At 47.4% G+C, this 21,690-nt stretch overlaps 2 protein-coding genes across 8 annotated transcripts in view; both read right to left on the bottom strand.

Annotated features, from left to right (window-relative positions):
- LOC307209519 (uncharacterized protein) overlaps positions 1-7,511 on the bottom strand; it is a 75,631-nt gene extending 68,120 nt beyond the window's left edge. The window contains exon 1 of one of the 4 annotated variants that reach the window (XM_079964670.1): positions 7,372-7,511. The gene's annotated coding sequence lies outside the window, so the exon portion shown is untranslated. Of the gene's footprint in view, positions 1-287; positions 425-6,712; positions 7,351-7,371 lie in introns of those variants that run through there. The other 3 variants (XM_079964666.1, XM_079964668.1, XM_079964671.1) reach the window with 3 other exon arrangements.
- LOC307209506 (uncharacterized protein) overlaps positions 1-21,690 on the bottom strand; it is a 267,574-nt gene that overhangs the window by 47,917 nt on the left and 197,967 nt on the right. For 3 of the 4 annotated variants that reach the window (XM_079964618.1, XM_079964619.1, XM_079964620.1), the window contains one exon: positions 6,410-6,583. In XM_079964618.1, coding sequence (XP_079820744.1) covers positions 6,410-6,583 — 174 coding nt within the window. Of the gene's footprint in view, positions 1-6,409; positions 6,584-9,717; positions 9,844-10,625; positions 10,761-21,690 lie in introns of those variants that run through there. The other variant, XM_079964621.1, reaches the window with a different exon arrangement.

Genomic DNA, 21,690 nt, shown 5'->3' with positions numbered 1-21,690 from the left:
TAGGTGGTACTTAACGCCAGTTAAGCTGGCAAAGATATACAAATTGAAATCCAACCTCTGTTGGAGATGTGGTGGAGAAATAGGAACAACAACACATATGTGGAGGAGGCGTGAGGAAATTAAGAAATTTGGGATAGTAGTACACGAAGACCTAAAGAAGATGTTGAAAATATCAATAACAAAGAAACCAGAGACATATCTCCTTGGATTTAGAGTTGGAAGAGATACCACGGGGTGGGGGAAGAATTTTTCTATATGCAAGTACTGTGAGGAGAATCAGAACTTACAGGGTTAAACAGTTCTGTGTGACGTCTCACATTCCGAGGCATGGTTTTGTTCACATACGGGAATCTTTCTTTGTGTGTGAATTACTTTCGTTTTTAGCTGTCAAGCCAAGTAGATGTCCGCTCGATCTCTGAGTTGATTTATGATGTATTTCTGTACAATGATTAAAGACTTCTTAGATGAGCAAGAAGCCTGCATGCAGCCTTGGATTTATCACCCACCCAAGGCACGACCGCTGCTGCGAAACTCGGCTTGGAGCCAGGAAGACAGCTTAAGGCTCACAGTTGGCACGGAGAGTTGGCACAGGAAAGTGTGGCGGACGCCATTACATTCCACAAGTGCAGCTGCTAGAATAGTGATTGCTGCTCGGTGGAAGTCACAAACTATACCTGACGAGAACGTGCTCGCCATCAGTAAATAATCAGTCTCACACAGAGATGGGTTGAAGAATTCTGGTTGCTGCTGCAGCGGCTGCAGCCCACATTTTATTGTGTGAACTCAAAAAGATATAAATACAAGGAAGGCAACCTTTTCTCAGCCAGCAGATAAGAACAACGCCATGCCATCACACCAGGCCACGTAGTTGATCAGGCTATGTTACGTGGGCCAATCATTTGGGACAGCATGAGCTGTCCACGCGTTGATCATGCTCCAAGCGATGCCTCCTGCTATGAAATCACCTTGCAACAATAAGAACTTTGCTCATGCTCTTATGTACAAGCAATCATTTTCCCACATGCCCTCTTTTCTTGTTTATATTATAAGAGGGACCCTTAATCAGAATCATAAATTTCATTGCCCAAACGTTTATATTTTGCTACATAAATTCCTCTAGTCATTCCTGTGGCGGGTCGTGGTTTGTACCACCATGCAGTACATTGGGCAAACAAAGAGGGTAGGCATTGAATGCAGCAGCACAACACAATGAATCCTGTAAGAAGCAAAATTACAATTAGCAAAAGTTTTCTTAACCATGTTCTATTAGGTAGCCAAGACGACAACCATTGCCATGGATCAAAACCTTCGGGTGGGTTCAAAGGATTATGGGCTATCATTTGTTCCATATAATCAATAGTAGCAGAGATATTAGTCAATTGATCAGATATATACATACAACAATGAGAATGAATCAAGGCACAAACTCCACCTTTGGAAGCAAGGATTACATCTAAAACATAAAAAAATTTAAGCGCTACATCTCTTATTTCTGACATTTCTTTGTTGATTATTTTTTCTCAGCAGCTAAAAGGCACTAGCCAAGCATATTCCGCTTGCTGTAACTAAAAAGATTGCAACAAGGTAGAGAACAGAGCCCATTGTCTTCTCAGGCCCTGCTAAAGAACCACATTGCAACTTGCTTTCTGTCCGGGAACCATGCCAAAGCACAAGAATGAAACAACTGGAACACACTGAAACCCCCTCACCCCCTTTCCTGCCAAGAGTCCACAATAGTTCCAAGACAGCTTTCTGTACATGCTCAGGGGAACACACCATGGGGCAGGACTCCTGAGGGAGGAGAAAAGAAGAAGAGATCTGGGGGGTAAAACCCAAGCGATGCCAGTATAGCGAGGGCATCCTTCAAAGCCAGGCTCACTTCCCAAACAAGAGGCAGCAAAACTGTCATGATATTTGGTGATTGAAGTGGCTTCCCAGGGAAAAGGGGGGCCAATGCGGTAGGGACGAAGATGGCCTTTCAACGTGCCAGGAAACACTGGAACAGCTGTGGAAGGTGACTCCATCCAGGGCATGTCAATGGGGCGATGTCTCCAGCTGCAGTGCGGGTTGAGATTAGGTGGGAGGTCATCATTGGCATTCAAAGGTCTTGGAGAAGACGGTATCTCCCAGATGCCTTTTTTCTGATGACAAAGATGGGTGTATTCCACGGGCTGGTGGAAGGTTCAATGTGCCCCAGTTCGAGTTGTTCTGCAATTAACTGGGCTGCCACTGCAAGCTTTCCTTTAGGCAAGGGCCATTGATGTACCCACACGGGGGTGTCTGTGGTCCAGCAGAGAGAAAGCACAGTCTGGGGCATGGCAGGGGCAGCCCTTAGCATAAATTTGTAGAAATGGTGGTATCTCGCCCCCAAAGGGAGACAGGAATGTCCAGAACTAATGGTAAAATGGTCATTTCGAAGCCATGGGAGCCTTGGATCAAAATGGGATGTCTGCTGCGGCGGGCTGAGGCAACTCCTCCAACGCCGACAACAGTGGTAGCTGGTTCGGTGGGCCAGGCGGGGGGCCAATCCTTGACGGCAATCACGGAACAGTCCGCCCCCGTGTCCAAGACCCCTTCAATCGTGCGGCCCCCAAGGGTCATCTGGATCTTTGGGCGTTCTTCCGTGACTGAGAAGGTAGCAGCCACAAGAGGGTCATGGTTTTGGGCTGACCCTGGGATGCATATGATTTTTGCTATAGGAGAGCCAGATTGCAAATGCGCCGGGCGATCAGAGAAGACAGTCACATAGGGGTCATTTTGTTGTAACCCGTGTAAAATATCTGGAACAAGGTGGATCCCTTGCTGTAAAACCTCTGACAATGGAAAAACAAGGCACTGTGCTGAAGAAGAAAAGCCAGCCCCCACTGACACCCGAACTTGATGTGGCACCACGGGGACTGGCAAGCGTAGGTCCTGAGTCAAAAAGAGGCGAGGTCAAGCCAGAGGTGGGGTTACCGGAGAGTGCGCTGGGTCCCCTATTGTTGAACCTGGGCCTGGGGTGGGCCCGACTGCCGGTTTCCCGTCAGCTGGTTTTGCTGGTTTTGCTGGTTCTGCTGGCCCTGCTGAGGCGTGGCGGAGCGGCACTGGTTGGCCCAGTGGAAACCCTTCTTGCAAATGGGGCACTTTGTGCTGGGGCGACGTTGCAGTGTGGTAGATCTGCACTGTGCACGAAAATGGCCCACTTCGCCACATCCAAAACAGGTTTTATCCTTTGCAGGATTTTGGGACACGGTGGAGGACAAAGCTGTGGCTAAAAGGCGAGCTTTATGCATCTCAGTCCCCACCGATTGGCAGGCTTTAAGCATATTTGCAATGGCTATATTGGGAGTTGTCATCAAAGGGCGTAGCGCTTGCTTACAGTCCTCATTCGCATTATCAAACGCAAGCTGGCGTACAATCACTACTTGGGCTGCCACGTCTTGAACTTGTCGCTTAAGGGTGTTATACAAGCGATCGACAAATTGTCCATAAGGCTCTGTGGGGCCCTGGCGAACGCTTCCCCAACGGCCATCTCGCTCATTTTTATCATCAGGCACAGAGGCCAAGGCCTCCTGGGCGGCGGCGGTAGTGGCTTCCCAATACATGGGATCAAGAGCCATCTGCTGGGCGATGTTAAAAAAATTACCTTCGCCAATTAAGCCATTAAGAACATCTGTATGAGTTAACATTATTGGAGCTGGGGGTGCAGGGCCAGCAGCGGCAGCAGCTATCGCGGCTTGGCGGGCAGCCTGCGCAGCGTTGTTGAGATTATTGCGAATTCCATCAACTCGGCGTTGACAAGCCCAGTGCCAGGCTTGAATAAACAAAATCATTTGATGGGGTTGCATAACAGTACGGGCCAGCAATTTAATATCTTCTGGTACCAGATTCTGTTGAAAAAGAGTGCCAAAGAGTCCCAGCGTATAGGGTGACTGCAAGCCATTGTCCCTGACAGAGGAATACAGTTCCTTTATGAATCTCAAATCAAACTGCTCATGCCGGGCTGGGCCTCCCCCCGGGGCGGGAGGAACAATTACAGGAAAGAGATTTGGAGTGCCAGAATCAAAAGCCAGCAACGGAGCGGCAGCACGGAGAGATTTTTGAAGAGGAGTAGTAACGGGAGGCGCAGAAAGCGAAGAATGCGAAGAATGCGGGGGAGGGACAAGAGGAGCCGAAGGAGAAATGTCCGGCGGTTTAGGAGGTAGATAAAACGGTGGTTCCGAAGAAGGCAATGTGGGAGTCGGGAGGGTAGGTAAAGTAGCCGACGCAGCAGCCAAAAGAATATTCGCAGGAGTTAAGCTGAAAATAGCTTTGTAGACTTTACACCAGGCATGCAAAACTTTGACATCAATTTGAGGATGGTTGTGGAAAAAATGTCCTATTTTTCCCCAGTCTTTTAAATCCCAAGTGCCATTCTGAGGAAACCAGGGGCAGTGGGTGTCCAAAGCTTGAATAAGCGCATTGAGGTCGGCATCAAGTACAACAAGGTTGTTACTGGCAAGAAGGAACTTAAGTTCATCAAAAAATTTCTTTTGTGGCGCCGAAAGAGACTGCCCCATAACAGCAAAAGGAGCGGGAGCACTCACCGGGGATCCGAAGTGGATGAAAGACGCGTCTGGAACCCTTGCCGGACAAGGTGAGCGCCGGACGATGCAAAACAACGTGGAGTCCGAAGTCAGTCACACGGGGCACCAAATGACGAGAACCTGCTCGCCATCAGTAAATAATCAGTCTCACACAGAGATGGGTTGAAGAATTCTGGTTGCTGCTGCAGCGGCTGCAGCCCACATTTTATTGTGTGAACTCAAAAAGATACAAATACAAGGAAGGCAACCTTTTCTCAGCCAGCAGATAAGAACAACACCATGCCATCACACCAGGCCACGTAGTTGATCAAGCTATGTTACGTGGGCCAAACATTTGGGACAGCATGAGCTGTCCTGTCCACGCGTTGATCATGCTCCAAGCGATGCCTCCTGCTATGAAATCACCTTGCAACAATAAGAACTTTGCTCATGCTCTTATGTACAAGCAATCATTTTCCCACATATACCCACAAAGGAGGAATGGATTTGTAAACTAAATGAATATTTAATTTGGGCAAAATTAACTGCTATAAGAAGAAATGGATCCAAACCACAAGAAAGAAGATTCCACCTAAACATTAGGAAGAACTTCCTGACAGTAAGAGCTGTTCGACAGTGGAATTTGCTGCCAAGGAGTGTGGTGGAGTCTCCTTCTTTGGAGGTCTTTAAGGAGAGGCTTGACAACCAAGTGGAAATGTTTTGATGAATATATGGCAAAATATTGCTCAAGGAAAGATATGCTAATATGCCTAGGTTAAAATGTGAAGTACTGGATGGAAGAAAAATTAGTAAGGAAAGATAATAAGAATATGAAGATGATTTGAGAAGGTTGTAGAATGCAAAGATTATTGTAAATTGTATAATGTGGAGGAAATCGAGTGGGAGCGGAGGGAAGTGGGAGGAGGGAGAAAAGGATAATATGATGGATTGAGGAAATAGAAATGCAAATGTATGGGGGGATGGGGAGGAAAAGGTGTTGGCTTTGGTACATCTGTATTGTAAAGTAATATGTGAAAACCAATAAAAATAATAATAATTAAAAAAAATTAAAACAGGAAAATATTTAAATTTATATGTAAATCTCTTTCTTCACTTTGAACCCCCCCTCCCATTTTCATGATGAGACCAACTCTGTATTGTTTCATTGGTAACAGAAGAGGAAAAATGACTATTACTCACTTAATCTAAGCACAACGGCCACAATAGCTTCAGTCTAGGCATTTGGCTCTGCGATGTTGAATGTTCTCTGTGCTCTCCTGTTTCCCCTTTTTTTGTTTCAGTTGAAAGCAATTCATGCACCCAGAACTCATACACTGACCACTAATGATGAACTATATGTTATAGATACTCCTGCAAATTTATTCTGCTATGTTTGAGATATACAGGCTCAGCCTACATATTTGTATCATCTATTATTCCTATCTTCCTTGTTTTATAAAGCTAATAAAAGTTAAACAAAAAGAAGAGAAAAAGGCAACACACGGAGGCCCCATCTGAGTTCACACTGCACAGCAGGATCAGGTTCCTTTAAGGAGTCCAGTGCTGCGCGATGGATCAGTGAGTTGTCAGACATTGGCAGGGCATCCAGATCACAGAACTGGTTTTAGACATTTTGAACTGCCAACACATCGCGGTGGCCGGGGAGCTGTGACCTATTCCTAGCTCAAATTGCCTGCAGATGACAAAGGAGCAGGCAGGCAGGCAGGTGGGGGAGCCCAAAAAGGTGCTCCCCTTCTCCATCTCCATCCGCCGGCCTGCCTCCCCCCACCCCCTAACTGAGGAAGACCCAATTCCTCTCTGGCTCCATCCATCCAGGTCCCCATCTCCCCTCCCCTGGGACTCACCAGTTCTCTCGGAGGTCCCTGGGAGGGAGCGCTCAGAGGTTGTGGGGAGGGATGCAGGAGACAGCCGGACCAGGTCAACCGTCCATCTTCCCCCTTCCATCCTCACTAGCTTTGCAGGATCCGTCTCTTTCATCCTTCCTGAGGAGTCAAGGAGCCAAAACAAGCTGGAGGGTCCTGGGAGAGAGGAAGAAGCAAAGGGAGCCTCAGAGGCCCTGCAGGGATTCTCCTGCGCTAGATATTCTCCTGCCCCTGGAGAAGCCCAAATGGGGCAGCCCCTTCCCAACAGAATCCCCATTTCTAAACATCTCCAGTGCTTGCAGTTTCCCCTGTTTGCTAATCACCCCACTTCGTAAGGATGGCAGGGTCTGTCCAGTAGTGACCTGAGAGTTGATCCCATTGAACTCATTGGGGCTTATGAACAGAACTTGGTGCAAAAAACAGTCACCACCCTGTCCCCAAGCCTGAAAACTGCAACCCCAGAGCATGGGCAGAAAATAGCAGAGTAGCTATTACAGTGGTACCTCAGGTTAAGTACTGAATTCGTTCCAGAGGTCCATACTTAACCTGAAACTGTTCTTAACCTGAAGCACCACTTTAGCTAATGGGGCCTCCTGCTGCCACTGTGCCGCTGGAGCACAATTTCTGTTCTCACCCTGAAGCAAAGTTCTTAACCTGAAGCACTATTTCTGGGTTCACGGAGTCTGTAACCTGAAGCATATGGGACCCGAGGTACCACTGTACATGTACTGTAGGTGACTGCATGCTGGGTTCTTTGTATGCAGAGCCCAGTTCACAATCTTTGAGCTGTCTCATCGCAAGCCAGGCAGGTGTTGTGGCCATATTTGCCTCTTGCATGGGGACCAAATCTTTGGGGAAGCTCTTCATCTCCAATTGGTAGGAAAGAGGGTTCATTGACCTGCTGGTGGGAGGAGGTGGCTTTTCAGCCCATAAATTCAACTCACGGTGGAATATCTGGTGGGCTGGATCTGGAGCACAAAGGGTCAAGTTCTACTTGCATGAGCCCTTGTGTTCCTTCTTCAAACTCATTAGGCAGGAACGTCAGAGGTCAAATCTGGAGAATATTTCATTCTGGGCTACTTATGGCAGAGGAAACAAGAAATGCAACCAATTCTTTTCAGTTATGTCAAGTAGGTCCTTCCCTAGATTTCTCAAGTGCAAGGACCCAGGGCTGTCTGAGTTAGGGGGTTCCTTGGGGTCCAGGTCAGCTGGCTAGTCAGGATTGTCACCTCCAAAGTATATGTCAACTAAAGGATAATAGTCTGCCTTGGATTGAGGACTTTTTGGAGGTGTTGCTGAATGTGGAAGCAGAGGAGCTGGTGATGCCACACTTTGGAATAATCTTGACACTGATACACCACTCCTTAGATATTCTCTGTGCTTATACACGATATTCACAAACTTTATGCTCCTCTTGTGACAAGATTCCCAAAGGCTTAGGGTAGCTTGAGGGAAGTAGCTTATTTTGAGACAGCGCCCATTTCCAATTCTTGTTTATCAAAACCCTCCCCCTAGTTGGTTTGGTTTTGGCTTCTGACTGGACAGCGGAGCATTTGATAACCTTGCATATCGTTTCATATTGATATAAGGATCTGGTGTGCAGATTCCAGTAGAATACAAACTTCTAAAGTCTTTTGTCTGGAGCAAGAGTTACACTCAAGCAGGTTAAAAAGTTTTTTAAAGTCAACTTTTTTATGTTGCACTATTTTGTAATTTTTAACATTAGTTCCTCTACCTGTTTAGCCTGAATTTGGCCTTGAGTCGTTTGAGCTCCTGGTCTCAGTGCCAGAGATGACTTAGCAGTTGAGCTGCCTGGGCCCCAAGCCTCTTTCTGCTCATCCTTAGAGCTGCTGAGAGATCCTATAAGGTCAGTAATAGGATCTGGCTCCTGCTGTTTCTTAGCCACCTCCTCATTTTCCTTATTCACGTAAAATGGAGTAATTTTTGCTTGGGCTTTCTTAGAGAAGCTCTCTTTGGAGGAGGGTCTGTGGCACTTGGGGAGAGAACATTAATTTTGTAACTACTCCGGGTCAACATTGTTTTTCCCCTTAATTCCTCATCAAGTTTCCTGATATCTTTAATAATAATAATAATAATAATAATAATAATAATAATAATCCTAGCCTGAGGAAGAAATTGAGGCTGAAATGATTGAACAATGCAAATGACTGCTTGTGAAAGAGGAAGAAGGGAGGGGAGTTACTGCCTTTTTTGGCTGGTATTAGCTAACGTATTTATGGGACCCGGAGATTCAAAAAGCCTGGCTCGTTCCAGGGATGGATTTAATTTGGCTCAGTCGTGGAATCCGCTCCATCTCCAAGCTCAGTCATTTCTTTGCTCAACCAAAAACAGACAGAAACAGAAAGGAAAACAGAAAATTTGAGAGGATGTGCTGCTCTGGTTCGGCAGAAGCGGCTCAGTCATGCTGGCCACATGACCCGGAAGCTGTACGCCGGCTCCCTCGGCCAGTAAAGCGAGATGAGCACCGCAACCACAGAGTCCGCCACAACTGGACCTAACGGTCCGGGGTCCCTTTACCTTTACCTTACCTCCATGGCCCTAAGATCTCTGAAGCCTACACTGAAGAAAGTCTGGACAGCTCAGATCAGCCTCCTCATGGTTTGAAGACTGGTGGAAGCATATTCCCAGACAGAACAGGAGATACCATATTTTTTGCTCTATAGGACGCACCTTTTCCCTCCTAAAAAGCAAGGGAAAATGTGTTTGCGTCTTATGGAGCGAATGCAGGGGGGAGGCAGGCAGGAAAAGCCCCCAAGAGCCGCACACAAGCTCCGTGCAGCTCTTGGGGGCTTTTCCCCAGGAGGGAGAAGGGACTGACTGGCCGCATCAGTCCCTTCTCCAACCTCGTAGAAAAGCCCACAGGAGCCACGCACCCTTTAAAGAGCATGCAGCTCTTGGGGGCTTTTCCCAGAGGAGGGACAAGGGACTGAGTGGCCGCTGTTGTGGGAGATGGGGGAATTCCCCCACCTCCCACAAAAGCAGGGAGAAGCGCACAGGCTGTGCGTAGAGCTGGGGGGTGGGTTATATTTCCCCCCTTGATTTCCCCCTCTGAAAACTAGGTGTGCCCTATGGTCAGGTGCACCCTATGGAGCGAAAAATACGGTACATCTCCTATTGAAAGTTTTACATTCCAGGAGAGTTGTGGGTGTGTTAACATCTCAGATGCTGCAGGTGGCGCTATGGGGCTCCCTCAAAATAGAGGAGGTTTGTCCTTCAGAGATCTGTATGGAATTTCAAAACTGATCTCATGATCCAGCAGGGAGCCTTACCAGAGAGGCCACGATCCCAGGATTCTCCTCCTTGACTTCCTTCTGCAGAGCTCTCTGGTCAGGATCCAGCAAAGCCCAGTCCTCCTCTGTGAAAGGAACAGCTACGTCTTCAAAGCACACTGGATCCTACGAGAAAAAGGGAGCATAAAGATTATATTTTTTTCTACACATTGCTCTGTTCTTTTCTGTAACAATTTTCTTGTGTATTTGAGTTATGGGAATTAATCTTTGTGTAAGTGGGGCAATTCCATAAAACAATAATTTTATTATCTATGCAGCACTCATCTTCAAGTAAATCTTTGCAAGCATTCCCATTTTCCAGATGGAAGGACCTCCTCTCTCTCCATCTGGTGGGGTGGCCCCTCCCCCTGCCCTCAAGCCAACTTCAAGGGGCACCAGGAGGGGGGGGGAGGGAATGTTGGTTGGTTGGCATCCATCTGTCTTGGGAGACCATGGAAGAGTGTGTCTTTGGGAGTGAGATCTGGGGGAGAGACATGTGTTGTTGCATCTGGGACACAGGAAGTGGTCCAGTTGTGCTGCTGCAGATGCAGAAGGGCTTTTCTTCTCCCTGTGCTCCCCCCACGTGGGAATGTTCCCCTCTGGCTGCAGCCTCTGCTCACAAATGTGATTTATCTCCAAACCTGAAGGGGGTTTATTTCCTTGACCCCAAGCCCCCTCCCCAAAATGAAGGCAGCATCTGGATCCCAAGGAAGAACAGAGCTGCAGTCCTGCGAACTCGCCCCCTCCCTGGCTTGGCAGAGAGGACAAAGGAGGACCCTCTGCTCCCCGACTTGGGGGTCTCTCCCCACTGTGCATGATCTGAGCAGGGACCCCCACTCATCCTCCCTGCCCCCCTGGGACCCCCTTCTCCCCATGGCACCCTCAGGGGGCAGAGAGAGGAGACTCACCCGAGTCCAGGAGGGGCTTTTGCAAAGGAGAGAGAAGAAAGCAGGGAGGGGGGAGGGGGGAGGGGGAATTTACCCATGGAGGACCCTGCCCCTCCCCCCTTCACTCCCCGTCCTCTCTAGGACTCCAGCTCTGCTTCTCTTAACCCTTGCCGAGCCCAGCCCTCCCTCTCCCCTCTGCCCCCCGGAGCCCCCCTGGGAGCCCGACTCGGCGCCAGGGAGACGGGGCTTCCCCAGGAGTCTCCTCGAGAGCAGGCGCCAGGGAGGAAGAGGAGTCCCCGATCCCCCCAAGGGAGACCCTTCCAAGTCTTCCCTCCAGCTCCCCATCTTCCCTGGGGCAGCCCCACTGAATCGGGGAGACGCCTCCTTCCCTTGGACTTGGGGGCTGGCAGGCCCAGCTGGGCTTCTTCCAGGCTCTGGCGGAGTCAGACTTGGGGGGCCCTTTCCCCCCTCTCAGTCCGCCCCCCACACCCAGGGGGCCCCCTCAGCCCTCCTTCTTGGGGGTCTCCCTTCCCTCCCCCCCTCAGTCCGCCCCCCACACCCAGGGGGCCCCCTCAGCCCTCCTTCTTGGGGGTCTCCCTTCCCTCCCCCCCTCAGTCCGCCCCCCACACCCAGGGGGTCCCCTCAGCCCTCCTTCTTGGGGGTCTCCCTCCCCTCCCCTCCCCCTCAGTCCGCCCCCCACACCCAGGGGGTCCCCTCAGCCCTCCTTCTTGGGGGTCTCCCTTCCCTCCCCCCCCTCAGTCCGCCCCCCACACCCAGGGGGCCCCCTCAGCCCTCCTTCTTGGGGGTCTCCCCCGCTCCCCCCTCTCAGTCCGCCCCCCACACCCAGGGGGCCCCTCAGCCCTCCTTCTTGGGGGTCTCCCTTCCCTCCCCCCCTCAGTCCGCCCCCCACACCCAGGGGGCCCCTCAGCCCTCCTTCTTGGGGGTCTCCCTTCCCTCCCCCCCTCAGTCCGCCCCCCACACCCAGGGGGCCCCTCAGCCCTCCTTCTTGGGGGTCTCCCTCCCCTCCCCCCAGCTTCTCCCCTTGAATTCCCGCCTGACTCCTCTTCCTCTCCCCCCTCAGACCATCCCTCAGAAAAGGCGCCTTGCATTTTCCCGCCAAAAGGGCTGGCTCCGCCTCCCGCTGGCTTGGCAGCCAATCAGAGCGAGGCTCCCGCCCCCTGGGTGAATTTCTGAGGGACTAAGTCCGCTGACTGGCCTGGCTCTGCTGTCCATCACAGGCCCAACCAAGGGGGGCATCTCTAGAGATCATCTCCGTCTGTCAGTTACCTGTCAATCCATTTTCAACTCTTTGGGTTTGAGATCATTTTGCCGGAGCCCTGAGGGGCCCAAGTTTCATAAACAGTGTTAAGAAGTGGTTGGGTCAACTCCCTGCAGGAGTTTCTTGTTGTACATTGTTTTAATGGTTTGTATCTCTTCTGTGACTGCAACCCAAAGTGTGTTTTATAAGCTGGTCTCCGGCTGTAAGAGATTATCTTATTTTATCTTATCTTAATAAATGGATGGCGGAAAAGTCTGGGAAGGGGCGAGAGGCCCCTGCCTGCCCCCCTCAAGGCTCCTCTCAGGTTCCTCCAGGGTCCGAAGCCGCCTCCTCCATTTTGGGGGGGGGGGCAGGAAGGGAGTGGTCCCTGCAGCTTGGCCTGCTGGAAAGGGGGCGACATGCAAGAGGCCAGCCTGGCAGGGTTGTTGTGGAAGGAGGAGCTCCTGGGAGGAAAGGAGGGGCCAGGGAAATGCCATTCTGCCAGTAAGGTGCCTCCGTCTCTCACTCCTCCTCCAAAGGAGAACCAGGGGGGTGTATATATATCTAGGTAGGTAGGTAGGTAGGTAGGTAGGTAGATGATAGATATGTATGTGTGTATAACAGACAGACACAAAATTGCCCTCATTCAAGATGGCCGCCGGCCCTTCCTCCTGCTTCAAACATAGAAGGACCGGTTGCCCTGACCCAGCATGGCCTCTGCTCTTTCTGGCCTCCTGGGCAGCGTCAACTCCGGGACGGCCCTCCTCGCGCGGTGAATGGAGGGGAGAAGTCAATTTACACTTGGACCTGGAGGCTGTCAGGGCCTGAAGCGCAGCAGGACAGGCCCAGCTTTTCTCCAGCTCCGCTTGCCCAAAAGCAGCTGCTCCCCTTCAGGCCGATGTTCCCCTTTCTAGAAATGGGGGCCTAATGCTTCCCTCGCTCTCTGCTCCCTTCCCTGAGTACTTGCACCATTCAGTGCTTTGGACGCAGCCCCGCTTCCCTGGCGGAACAGCAGGATTAATATTTTTTTTTTAATAAAATTTTTATTAGTTTCCAAATTTTTAACAAACACAAAAACAACATAAAGACAAACATAAAAGGTCATACTTTCTTTACCTCATTTCCATAAGCCTCTTTTCCCGGACTTCCCCATACCTTCCCCTTTTTGCATCCTTTATTTTAAACAATTGTTCAGCAACCCTTCTTAGCCAATTAAAAATAAATTCATTCTTTTCGATTTCACCCTTAACACAATTTATCGCTGCAGTTCTACGTCTTCCTCTCCCTCTGCATTATAGCACTCCTCAAGTTTATAGTAACTCTTAAGATATATTTTAAACTTCTTCCAGTCTTCTTCCACAGTCTCTTTCTCTTGGTCGCGGATTCTGCCGGTCATTTCTGCCAGTCCCATAAAGTCAATCACTTTCGCCTGCCATTCCTCCAGCGTGGGTAACTCTTGTGTCTTCCAATACTTTGCTAGAAGAATCCTTGCTGCCGTAGTAGCATACAAAAAGAAATTCTTATCCTTCTTCGGCACCAGCTGGCCGACCATACCCAAGAGAAATGCCTCTGGTTTCTTGTTAAAGGTGCACTTAAGCACTTTCTTAATTTCATTATAAATCATTTCCCAGAAGGCCTTAATCTTTGGGCAGGTCCACCAAAGGTGGAAAATGGTACCTTCAGTCTCTTTACATTTCTAACATTTATTATTGGGCAAATGATAAATCTTCGCAAGCTTGACTGGGGTCATGTACCACCTGTAAATCATTTTCATAATGTTTTCTCGCAAGGCATTACATGCCGTGAATTTAATACCTGTGGTCCATAACTGCTCCCAGTCAGCAAACATAATGTCATGACCTATATCCTGTGCCCATTTGACCATAGCTGACTTCACTGTCTCATCAATTGTATTCCACTTCAACAGCAAGTTATACATTCTTGATAAATTCTTAGTATTGGGTTCTAACAGTTCTGTTTCTAGTTTCGATTTCTCCACCTGGAAACCAATTTTCCTGTCTTGTTTGTAAAATAATGGAGCCAATCTCGTACCTTGGACTTTATTTTCTCATAACTTTGTAATTTAAATTCACCACCTTCATGTTCTAAAATTTCAGAATATTTCGGCCAATTAGTTCTCATATTAAGTTTCTTTACCTCCTTGGCCTCCATAGGTGAAAGCCACCTGGGAGTTTTATTTTCCAATAAATCTTTGTACCGTATCCAAACATTATATAGCGCTTTCCTGACAATGTGATTTTTAAAACCCTTGTACACTTTAACCTTGTCGTACCAGATATATGCATGCCAACCAAAGTTATTATCAAATCCTTCCAAATCTAGAATATCTGCGTTCTCAAGAAGTAGCCAATCTTTTAACCAGCAGAAAGCTGCCGATTCATAGTACAGTCTCAAGTCCGGCAGGGCAAACCCCCCTCTTTCTTTAGAATCGGTAAGTATCTTAAACTTAATTCTGGGCTTTTTGCCCTGCCAGACAAATTTAGATATATCTTTCTGCCACCTCTTGAAACAGTCCAGTTTATCCACAATTTGTAGTGTCTGAAACAAAAATAACATTCTAGGCAATACATTCATTTTGATTACTGCAATTCGACCTAACAAGGAAAGTTTCAGGTTTGACCATATTTCTAAATCTTTCTTTATCTCAGTCCAGCACTTATCATAATTATCCTTAAATAAGTTAATATTCTTAGATGTCATATTAATCCCCAGGTATTTTACACTCTTTGCCACCACTAACCCAGTTTCCTCTTGGAATCTCTCTCTTTCAACATTTGTTAAATTTTTTTCCAGTACCTTGGTTTTTTGTTTATTCAACTTAAATCCTGCGACCTGGCCGAATACTTGAATTAATTCTAGAGCTCTTTTGGTACTAGTGTCTGGCTCTTGCAAGGTCAATACTAAGTCATCTGCAAAGGCCTTCAGTTTGTAATGTCTGGCTCCGACCTGAATCCCTTTTACCAGCTGGTCCCCCCTAATCATGTTTAACAAGACCTCCAGGACCGAAATAAAAAGTAATGGGGATATTGGGCACCCCTGACGTGTCCCTTTTTCTATGGGTAATTCATCCATGACCACATTATTTACAATTAACTTTGCCTTTTGCTCAGAATAAATTGCACTTATACCATTTTCAAACCTTCTGCCTACCCCCATCCCCTGGAGATTCTTTTTCATAAATTTCCAAGATATATTGTCAAAGGCTTTCTCCGCGTCCACAAAAATTAAAACTGCTTTTGTATTAATGTTCACTGTCAACATTTCTATAATGTCAATTATATTCCTTACATTTGTAGATATATGCCTACCCGGGAGAAAGCCTGCCTGATCTTTATGAATCTCCTCCACCAACACCTTCTTTAATCTTTTTGCCAAAATGTCTGCAAAAATTTTATAATCCACATTAAGTAATGATATAGGGCAATAGTTCTTGATCTGTTTTTTATCCACCTCAGTCTTTGGTATAAGTGTAATGAAGGCTTCTTTCCACGTCTCAGGTGCCCTTTTCCCCTCTAGTATCTCGTTGCAAACCTCCTTAAGCGGCTGTATTATCCAGTCTTTCAAAGCTTTGTAGTATCTGGAGGTTAATCCATCTGGCCCTGGAGATTTCCCCAATTGCATATTTTGAATGGCACCCTCAATTTCTTGTTCAGTTATTTTCTCGTTTAAAAGCAACATACTTTGTTGCGAAATTTTTTGTAATCCATGTTTCTTGAGAAATTCTTCCATTTCTCTTTCGTTTTCCGGCCCTTGTGCATAAAGTCTTCTGAAATAACTCTGAAAGCAGTTGCTGATCTCATTTGGTTTAGAAATGTTCTTTCCATCTACCTCCAAACTTGTGACTGTGTTCAATTTCTGTCTCTTCTTCAATTGCCATGATAGGAGTTTCTGTGATAAAATCTTAATTGGCAGTGGCTAATTGCTTTATGGCCCCAATTAGCCCCAGTTTATTGCGGTCCGGCACACTTCTTAGCCAAGCTGCGCCAACCTTCTTCTCTCCGGTTTCGCCTTGCAGAGTAAAAACACAGCGGAACAAAAACCGTTGCTGCTTGCTTAGATCCAAACACAACAAGCACTCATGAGTCCAAATTAACAGTTCTTTATTGCAGCAAAATATTTACAGCTCAGCATTTCTCAGATTCTCCTGGACTGCTAGCATTCATGGCGTCCGTCTCTTTCAGAGACAAAGAGAGAACAAAAAGTAAGGCTCCTCCCTCCTTTCACACGTCAGAATGTGAGGCGTCACAGAACATCTTAACCCTATAAGTTCTGAATCCCAACACCCCCTCTCGCCGAGCATTCTGACAAGACCTGTGGATGTACCTTTGCAGACCTCTGTGAGATCAATCCCTTCCCCAATGCCTTGCGCCCTCTCCTGGCGTCCCTGTTAGCATCTGTGGAACATCCTCACAACTCTCAGATTCGCACTGTGCGAAACTTACCCACGCACCTGTGGCCTGATACCTCTCAGGTGGAATACCCTTCGTTGTGCGACTGGACCTCCTGGGCACAAACTCAGGCACTTCCTCTGACTCACTGCGGTCAGCAGGTGTGTCCTCTGCATCCCGGGATTCCCCCTCTGACTTAACGCGTCTTCGAATCCTTTGCATTACCCTCACAGGAGAACTAGGCTCACTCTTGGGCTCTCTTTTTACAACTTGTGGAGATGCCCCATCCTGCTCCTGACTTTGGTCAGTGAGCTGATCGTCATCAGCAGACTCAGCCCCTGGCTCTCCTTCCTCCTCATCAGAACCTTCCTGCTCTGAATCAGAAAGACATTCTGAAAGAATATCACGCCTGGCAGGAGTCTTTGACTTTTCATCCTGCTTATAGAACTCAGCGTGTTTACTGATCAGCAGCTTACTCTGATCACCTGACGGGTATGCAAACCTCCATGCACGAGCCGCTGGCTCATATCCACAGAATATCATTTTCTGGAACTTGGGTTCACCTGGCCCTCGCAAAGCTTCAGGCAGCGGCACCGAGGCCGTTGACCCAAACACACGGAGGAAGTGAACCTGAGGTTTCCTCCCGTGAAGCATGAAAAACAGGGTGTCTCCTACCACTGAATTGTAGGACCGATTCCAGGTGAAGCTCACATATTTAATTGACTCCATCCAAAACCTTGGAGGTAACCCAGAATCTGACAGCATCACCTGTGCAGCCTTAACCAGAGCCTCACTTCTTAGCTCTGCCACCCCCCTCTGTTGAGGAGAAGTCACTGTGTGACTTATCCCTTTCTTGTGAAAGAACTTCTGCAAAGCAGACCCAGTAAACTGTGTACCTCTGTCACAAGCAATTGCCTGCACTTTCGTGGAGAACCTTAGTTCCACCTCCTCAATCCAACTTCTAATCAGCTGTGCTGCATCTTCCTTGGATTTGAGACCATGAGTCCAGGTGTTCTGCGAAAAATCATCCTGCAGCGTCAGCAGAAACCTGGCCCCTCCCAAACTTGGTTCCTTCATGGGACCCAACAGATCTATGTGCACAAGATCAAAAGGTTTTGTGGTTACCCTCTCTACCCTGGGGTAACTGCACCCTCTTACCTTTGCCTGTCTGCAAGCCTGACAATCTAGGACTCTTGCACATTCCTCAATTCTACAGCCTTTGCTAACCTCAGGTAGCACCTGTAGTTCTTCAAGAGAAGAATGAGCTGTCTTCTTATGCCACGCACAAGCACATGAAACATGAGTGGGAACTGTAGCACGCAGGGCTTGTGCTTTCTCAACCTTCCCCTCACCCTCCAGAGACGTTTTAAGAATGAAGAGATCATTCTGCCCCTTTGCAACTCTGACCAGTTGCTTCCCTCCTTTGGAGATTGTACAAAAATCATGTTCAAAGCAAACCTTAAACCCCTTTTTCAACAAATAAGGCACAGATAAAATACAGTGTTGCATTCCTGGCACAATGCAAACTTCCATCTGCTCCTGCAAAACAGAAAAAAAGGCATTTGCAACTTTAGTTACATTTTTCTTTTCCCCATTTGCAAACTGAACAGTTTTTCCAGCCGGAATTGCTGTGCAATTCCACATCTCGACTGCAGGGGGCTCTGGAATCAGATTTCGGTTAGCTCCTGAGTCGATGACAAAGCGTAAGTCAGTGTCTCTCTCAGAGCTGTCCTCAAACAACGCCATAGCAACAAACGTCTCGCTGCCCCCTCTCTTTGGGCTTCTGCAGCAGTTCTCTCTGGTTGTCTTGGCAACCAACTCCCCCTTGCTCAGGACCTTGGCAGCTACCGTAGAAGTAGCCTCCTCCGTTGCCTTGGAGACCGGACTGGCCTCTGCGTTCCCACGCAACTCTTTAGGCCTTATCTTCACTTTGTGCAGGTGGCCGGCCTTGAAGCGTCTAGCTCTCCGCAGCTTTCCAGACTTTGGCTGACGACCAGTGGAAAAACACTGCCCAGGGCTCCTTTCAGCTGGCCTGGCCCCCCTTCTTCCGGAAGAGCCCTCTGTGCCAGCCCTGCCCTCGCTGAAACTGCGTTTCACTTCAGCACTCACAGTGGAAAACTTTTGAAACTTGCCTTTGGAATTCTCAGCCCCCCCGACTTTCACCTCAGGGACTGGGGCTTCAGCCATTTCTAGGCTCTTCATGATTTCTCCAGGGCCCTGGCCTCCTGCTGAAGTTTCACACAAACTTCTCAGCACCTCCCAGGCAGCCCTTGCTGACTTTACGCCTTCCAAACTAGGCAAGAGCGATGCGTGTACGCATGCTTTCAGCATAGCAAGCTCTCTTTGCATTCTCTGCTGGCTATCTTCAGGCAACGCAGCCTCAAAGCCTGCAATGTCTGTCCCTTCAGGACCTGGATTCAGGGGTAGTGGCTCCTTCTGGCTTACATCCCAAAGCCCAGTAACCAGAAACCAACCCCTTACTCTTCTGGACCAGGTTGCCCAACTTCTTAAAGTGAGCTTTTCAAGCGGAACGTCCTCAAGGACCTGGCTGTCTGCCATTCTCTCCTCTTTCCCGGGGCCCCAGCTGCTACTCACGTAAAACCAGTCAGCTCTCCGGCACCCGATTTTTCAGCTGCTTTCCCAGCTCTCAGCTCTCAGCAACTCTTGCCTCTTAGCAGCAGGCAAAACACAGAACGCAGACCTCCGCTTCGGTAGCGTCTTCCCAGCTGATCAAGCTGACTTCAAAGCACACCGGCAGACTTTCAGCAACAGTTTTTATAAGCGGTAATTAGTCCCCATAACCTGTGATAAAATCTTAATTGGCAGTGGCTAATTGCTTTATGGCCCCAATTAGCCCCAGTTTATTGCGGTCCGGCACACTTCTTAGCCAAGCTGCGCCAACCTTCTTCTCTCCGGTTTCGCCTTGCAGAGTAAAAACACAGCGGAACAAAAACCGTTGCTGCTTGCTTAGATCCAAACACAACAAGCACTCATGAGTCCAAATTAACAGTTCTTTATTGCAGCAAAATATTTACAGCTCAGCATTTCTCAGATTCTCCTGGACTGCTAGCATTCATGGCGTCCGTCTCTTTCAGAGACAAAGAGAGAACAAAAAGTAAGGCTCCTCCCTCCTTTCACACGTCAGAATGTGAGGCGTCACAGAACATCTGAACCCTATAAGTTCTGAATCCCAACAGTTTCCCACATTTATCTGCCGATTCAAATGTCTTTTGTCTCATTCGTTTAATTTTCCATTCAATCTCCTGATTCATCAATTCCATATATTCTGATACAGTTTAATTTCTCTCAAAATCTCATGTGACTTTGGGTTAGATCTCAATTTCTTTTCACTGTCTTTAATCTTTTCCAAAATTTTATCTTTCTTCTCCTGCTGTTGCCTCCTTTTCAAAGAATTCTGCTGTATCAGGAAACCCCTCATCACGGCCTTGCTTGCGTCCCAGATCACTCGTTTTTCCACTTCTGTCCTCAGATTTATCTCAAAGTAGTCCTTCAAAGTCTTTTGGGCCTTTTGGTACACCTCTGGGTCTCTGAATAAGGTGTCATTCATTCTCCATCTGAAGGAACCAGCTGTTGTTATTTTCATTTCCATCTTTACCGCATTATGGTCGGAGCATGTCTTTGGGCAGATTTCCACTTTCTTTATCTTTGGAGCCATTCCACTAGTAATCCATATTTGATCTATTCTTGTCCAGGTCATCTGTGATTCTGAGAAGAATGTTCCCTCCCTCTCGAGAGGATTTCTTGTTCTCCAAATGTCAATCAGGTCCAAGTTGTCAGTCATTTCAAAGAAAGTTTTAGGTAATCTCCCGTCTTTGGAGATCACCTGTCTTTGTGCTTTATCCATATTTGTAGAGACGACACCATTCATATCGCCTAAAAGAATCACCTTATAATCCAAATAGTCCATTAATGTCTCGTGCAATTTCTTGTAAAATTCTGCCTTCCCTTCATTCGGTGCATAAATTCCAAATATCAAGATTTTTTCTCCTTGAATCTGTATCTCAATTGCCAAAATTCTACCCTGTTCATCTTTAAAAATCTGTTTTGGAGCCAATTTCTCTTTTGCATAGATCACCACTCCTCTTTTCTTAACTTTATCTGATGAAATAAATTCTTGTCCCAATCTTTTATTTATAAGTAATCTTCTCTGTGCCCTTGTCACGTGGGTTTCTTGTAAACAAATCAGATCCAATTGTTCTCTTTTCAAAATGTGGAAAACCTCACGCCTTTTTCTGGGAAGGTTCAGTCCATTACAGTTCCAAGTTAAGAATCTCAGAGACATTGTTAATTAGTTGCCTCCAACTGCGCCCTGCAGCTGTTCTTCGTCCGTTGGTGATTTAAGTCCAAATGTCAAGTTCCCCAAATCTGTATCCGAGGTTGAGTTTAAAACCCCTTTCACCAAGTCCTCTCCGTACTTATGCAAAAATTGTTCTTTGTCATGTACTGTTCTTATCTTGACTTACTTTCCTCTAAAATTAAAAGACAAACCCTGTGGAAATTCCCACCTGAAAGGTATGTTGTTCTTCTTCAGCAGGTCCACCAAAGTCTTGAATTGAGTTCTCACCTCCAGAATATATTTTGGGATATCCCTGTAAATTTGCACAGAGACGTTTTGAATCTGAAGTGTTTTCTGGTAATGCAAACTTAGTATCTTGTCTCTTTCCTCTTTGGATCTCAATGTTATCAGGCAGTCCCTTGGAATCTTCCTGCCTTGCCTTCTGCCCAGTCTGAAGGCAGTTGTTATCTCAAATTCTGTTCCCTCTAGGTTTTCCTGCCAAAAATATGAAATTTCTTTTGTGAGAAAGTCCACTAGGCTGTCCCCTTCACTTTCTGGAACCAATCTAAGTCTTAAATTCTTCTCCTTACGCTGCATGTCCCATAAAGAGAGGGTTGCCTCATGCTGGTCAAGCCTCCTGCAAACCGGTACTAAATTTTCCTGTGTAGATTCCGCAGTGGATTTAGCTTCTTCTGCAATCTTCCTTATTGTGGCGTTTTCCTCGACCAATTTGTGAATAATCTGTGTGTTAGATGTCACACTCTTGGTGTTCAGGTCTAATTTTGCCGTTAAATCTGCCAGTTGTTTAGTATTTTCTGTACTCTGTTTGTTCAATCTTTCTAAAGATTCATTTATTTTCAATAATGCCTGCGTCACTGACTCCATGAATGCACTTATTCCTTTTTCCTGTCCGCCTGGGCCTGTTGGCAATAGTCCTGATAGAGAGCCCCTTTTCTTTTGTGCTGCCTTAGACTTAGATCTTGTTGCTATCTCCTCTGCAGGGCCACTCATGTCCCAAGGTCATTCTCACAGGAACAGGTTGAATGGAAAAATCCAGTGACTTTGTTTTTAACAGTCAATGTTGCAACTGTTACCTTCAACCCTCTAGAGGGAGCCAAAATG

This window comes from Podarcis cretensis (genome assembly GCF_951804945.1).
Source record: "Podarcis cretensis genome assembly, chromosome: 2".
NCBI lineage: Eukaryota > Metazoa > Chordata > Lepidosauria > Squamata > Lacertidae > Podarcis > Podarcis cretensis.
Note: the sequence above shows the minus strand (reverse complement) of the source record. Positions and strands in the feature narration are given on the sequence as shown.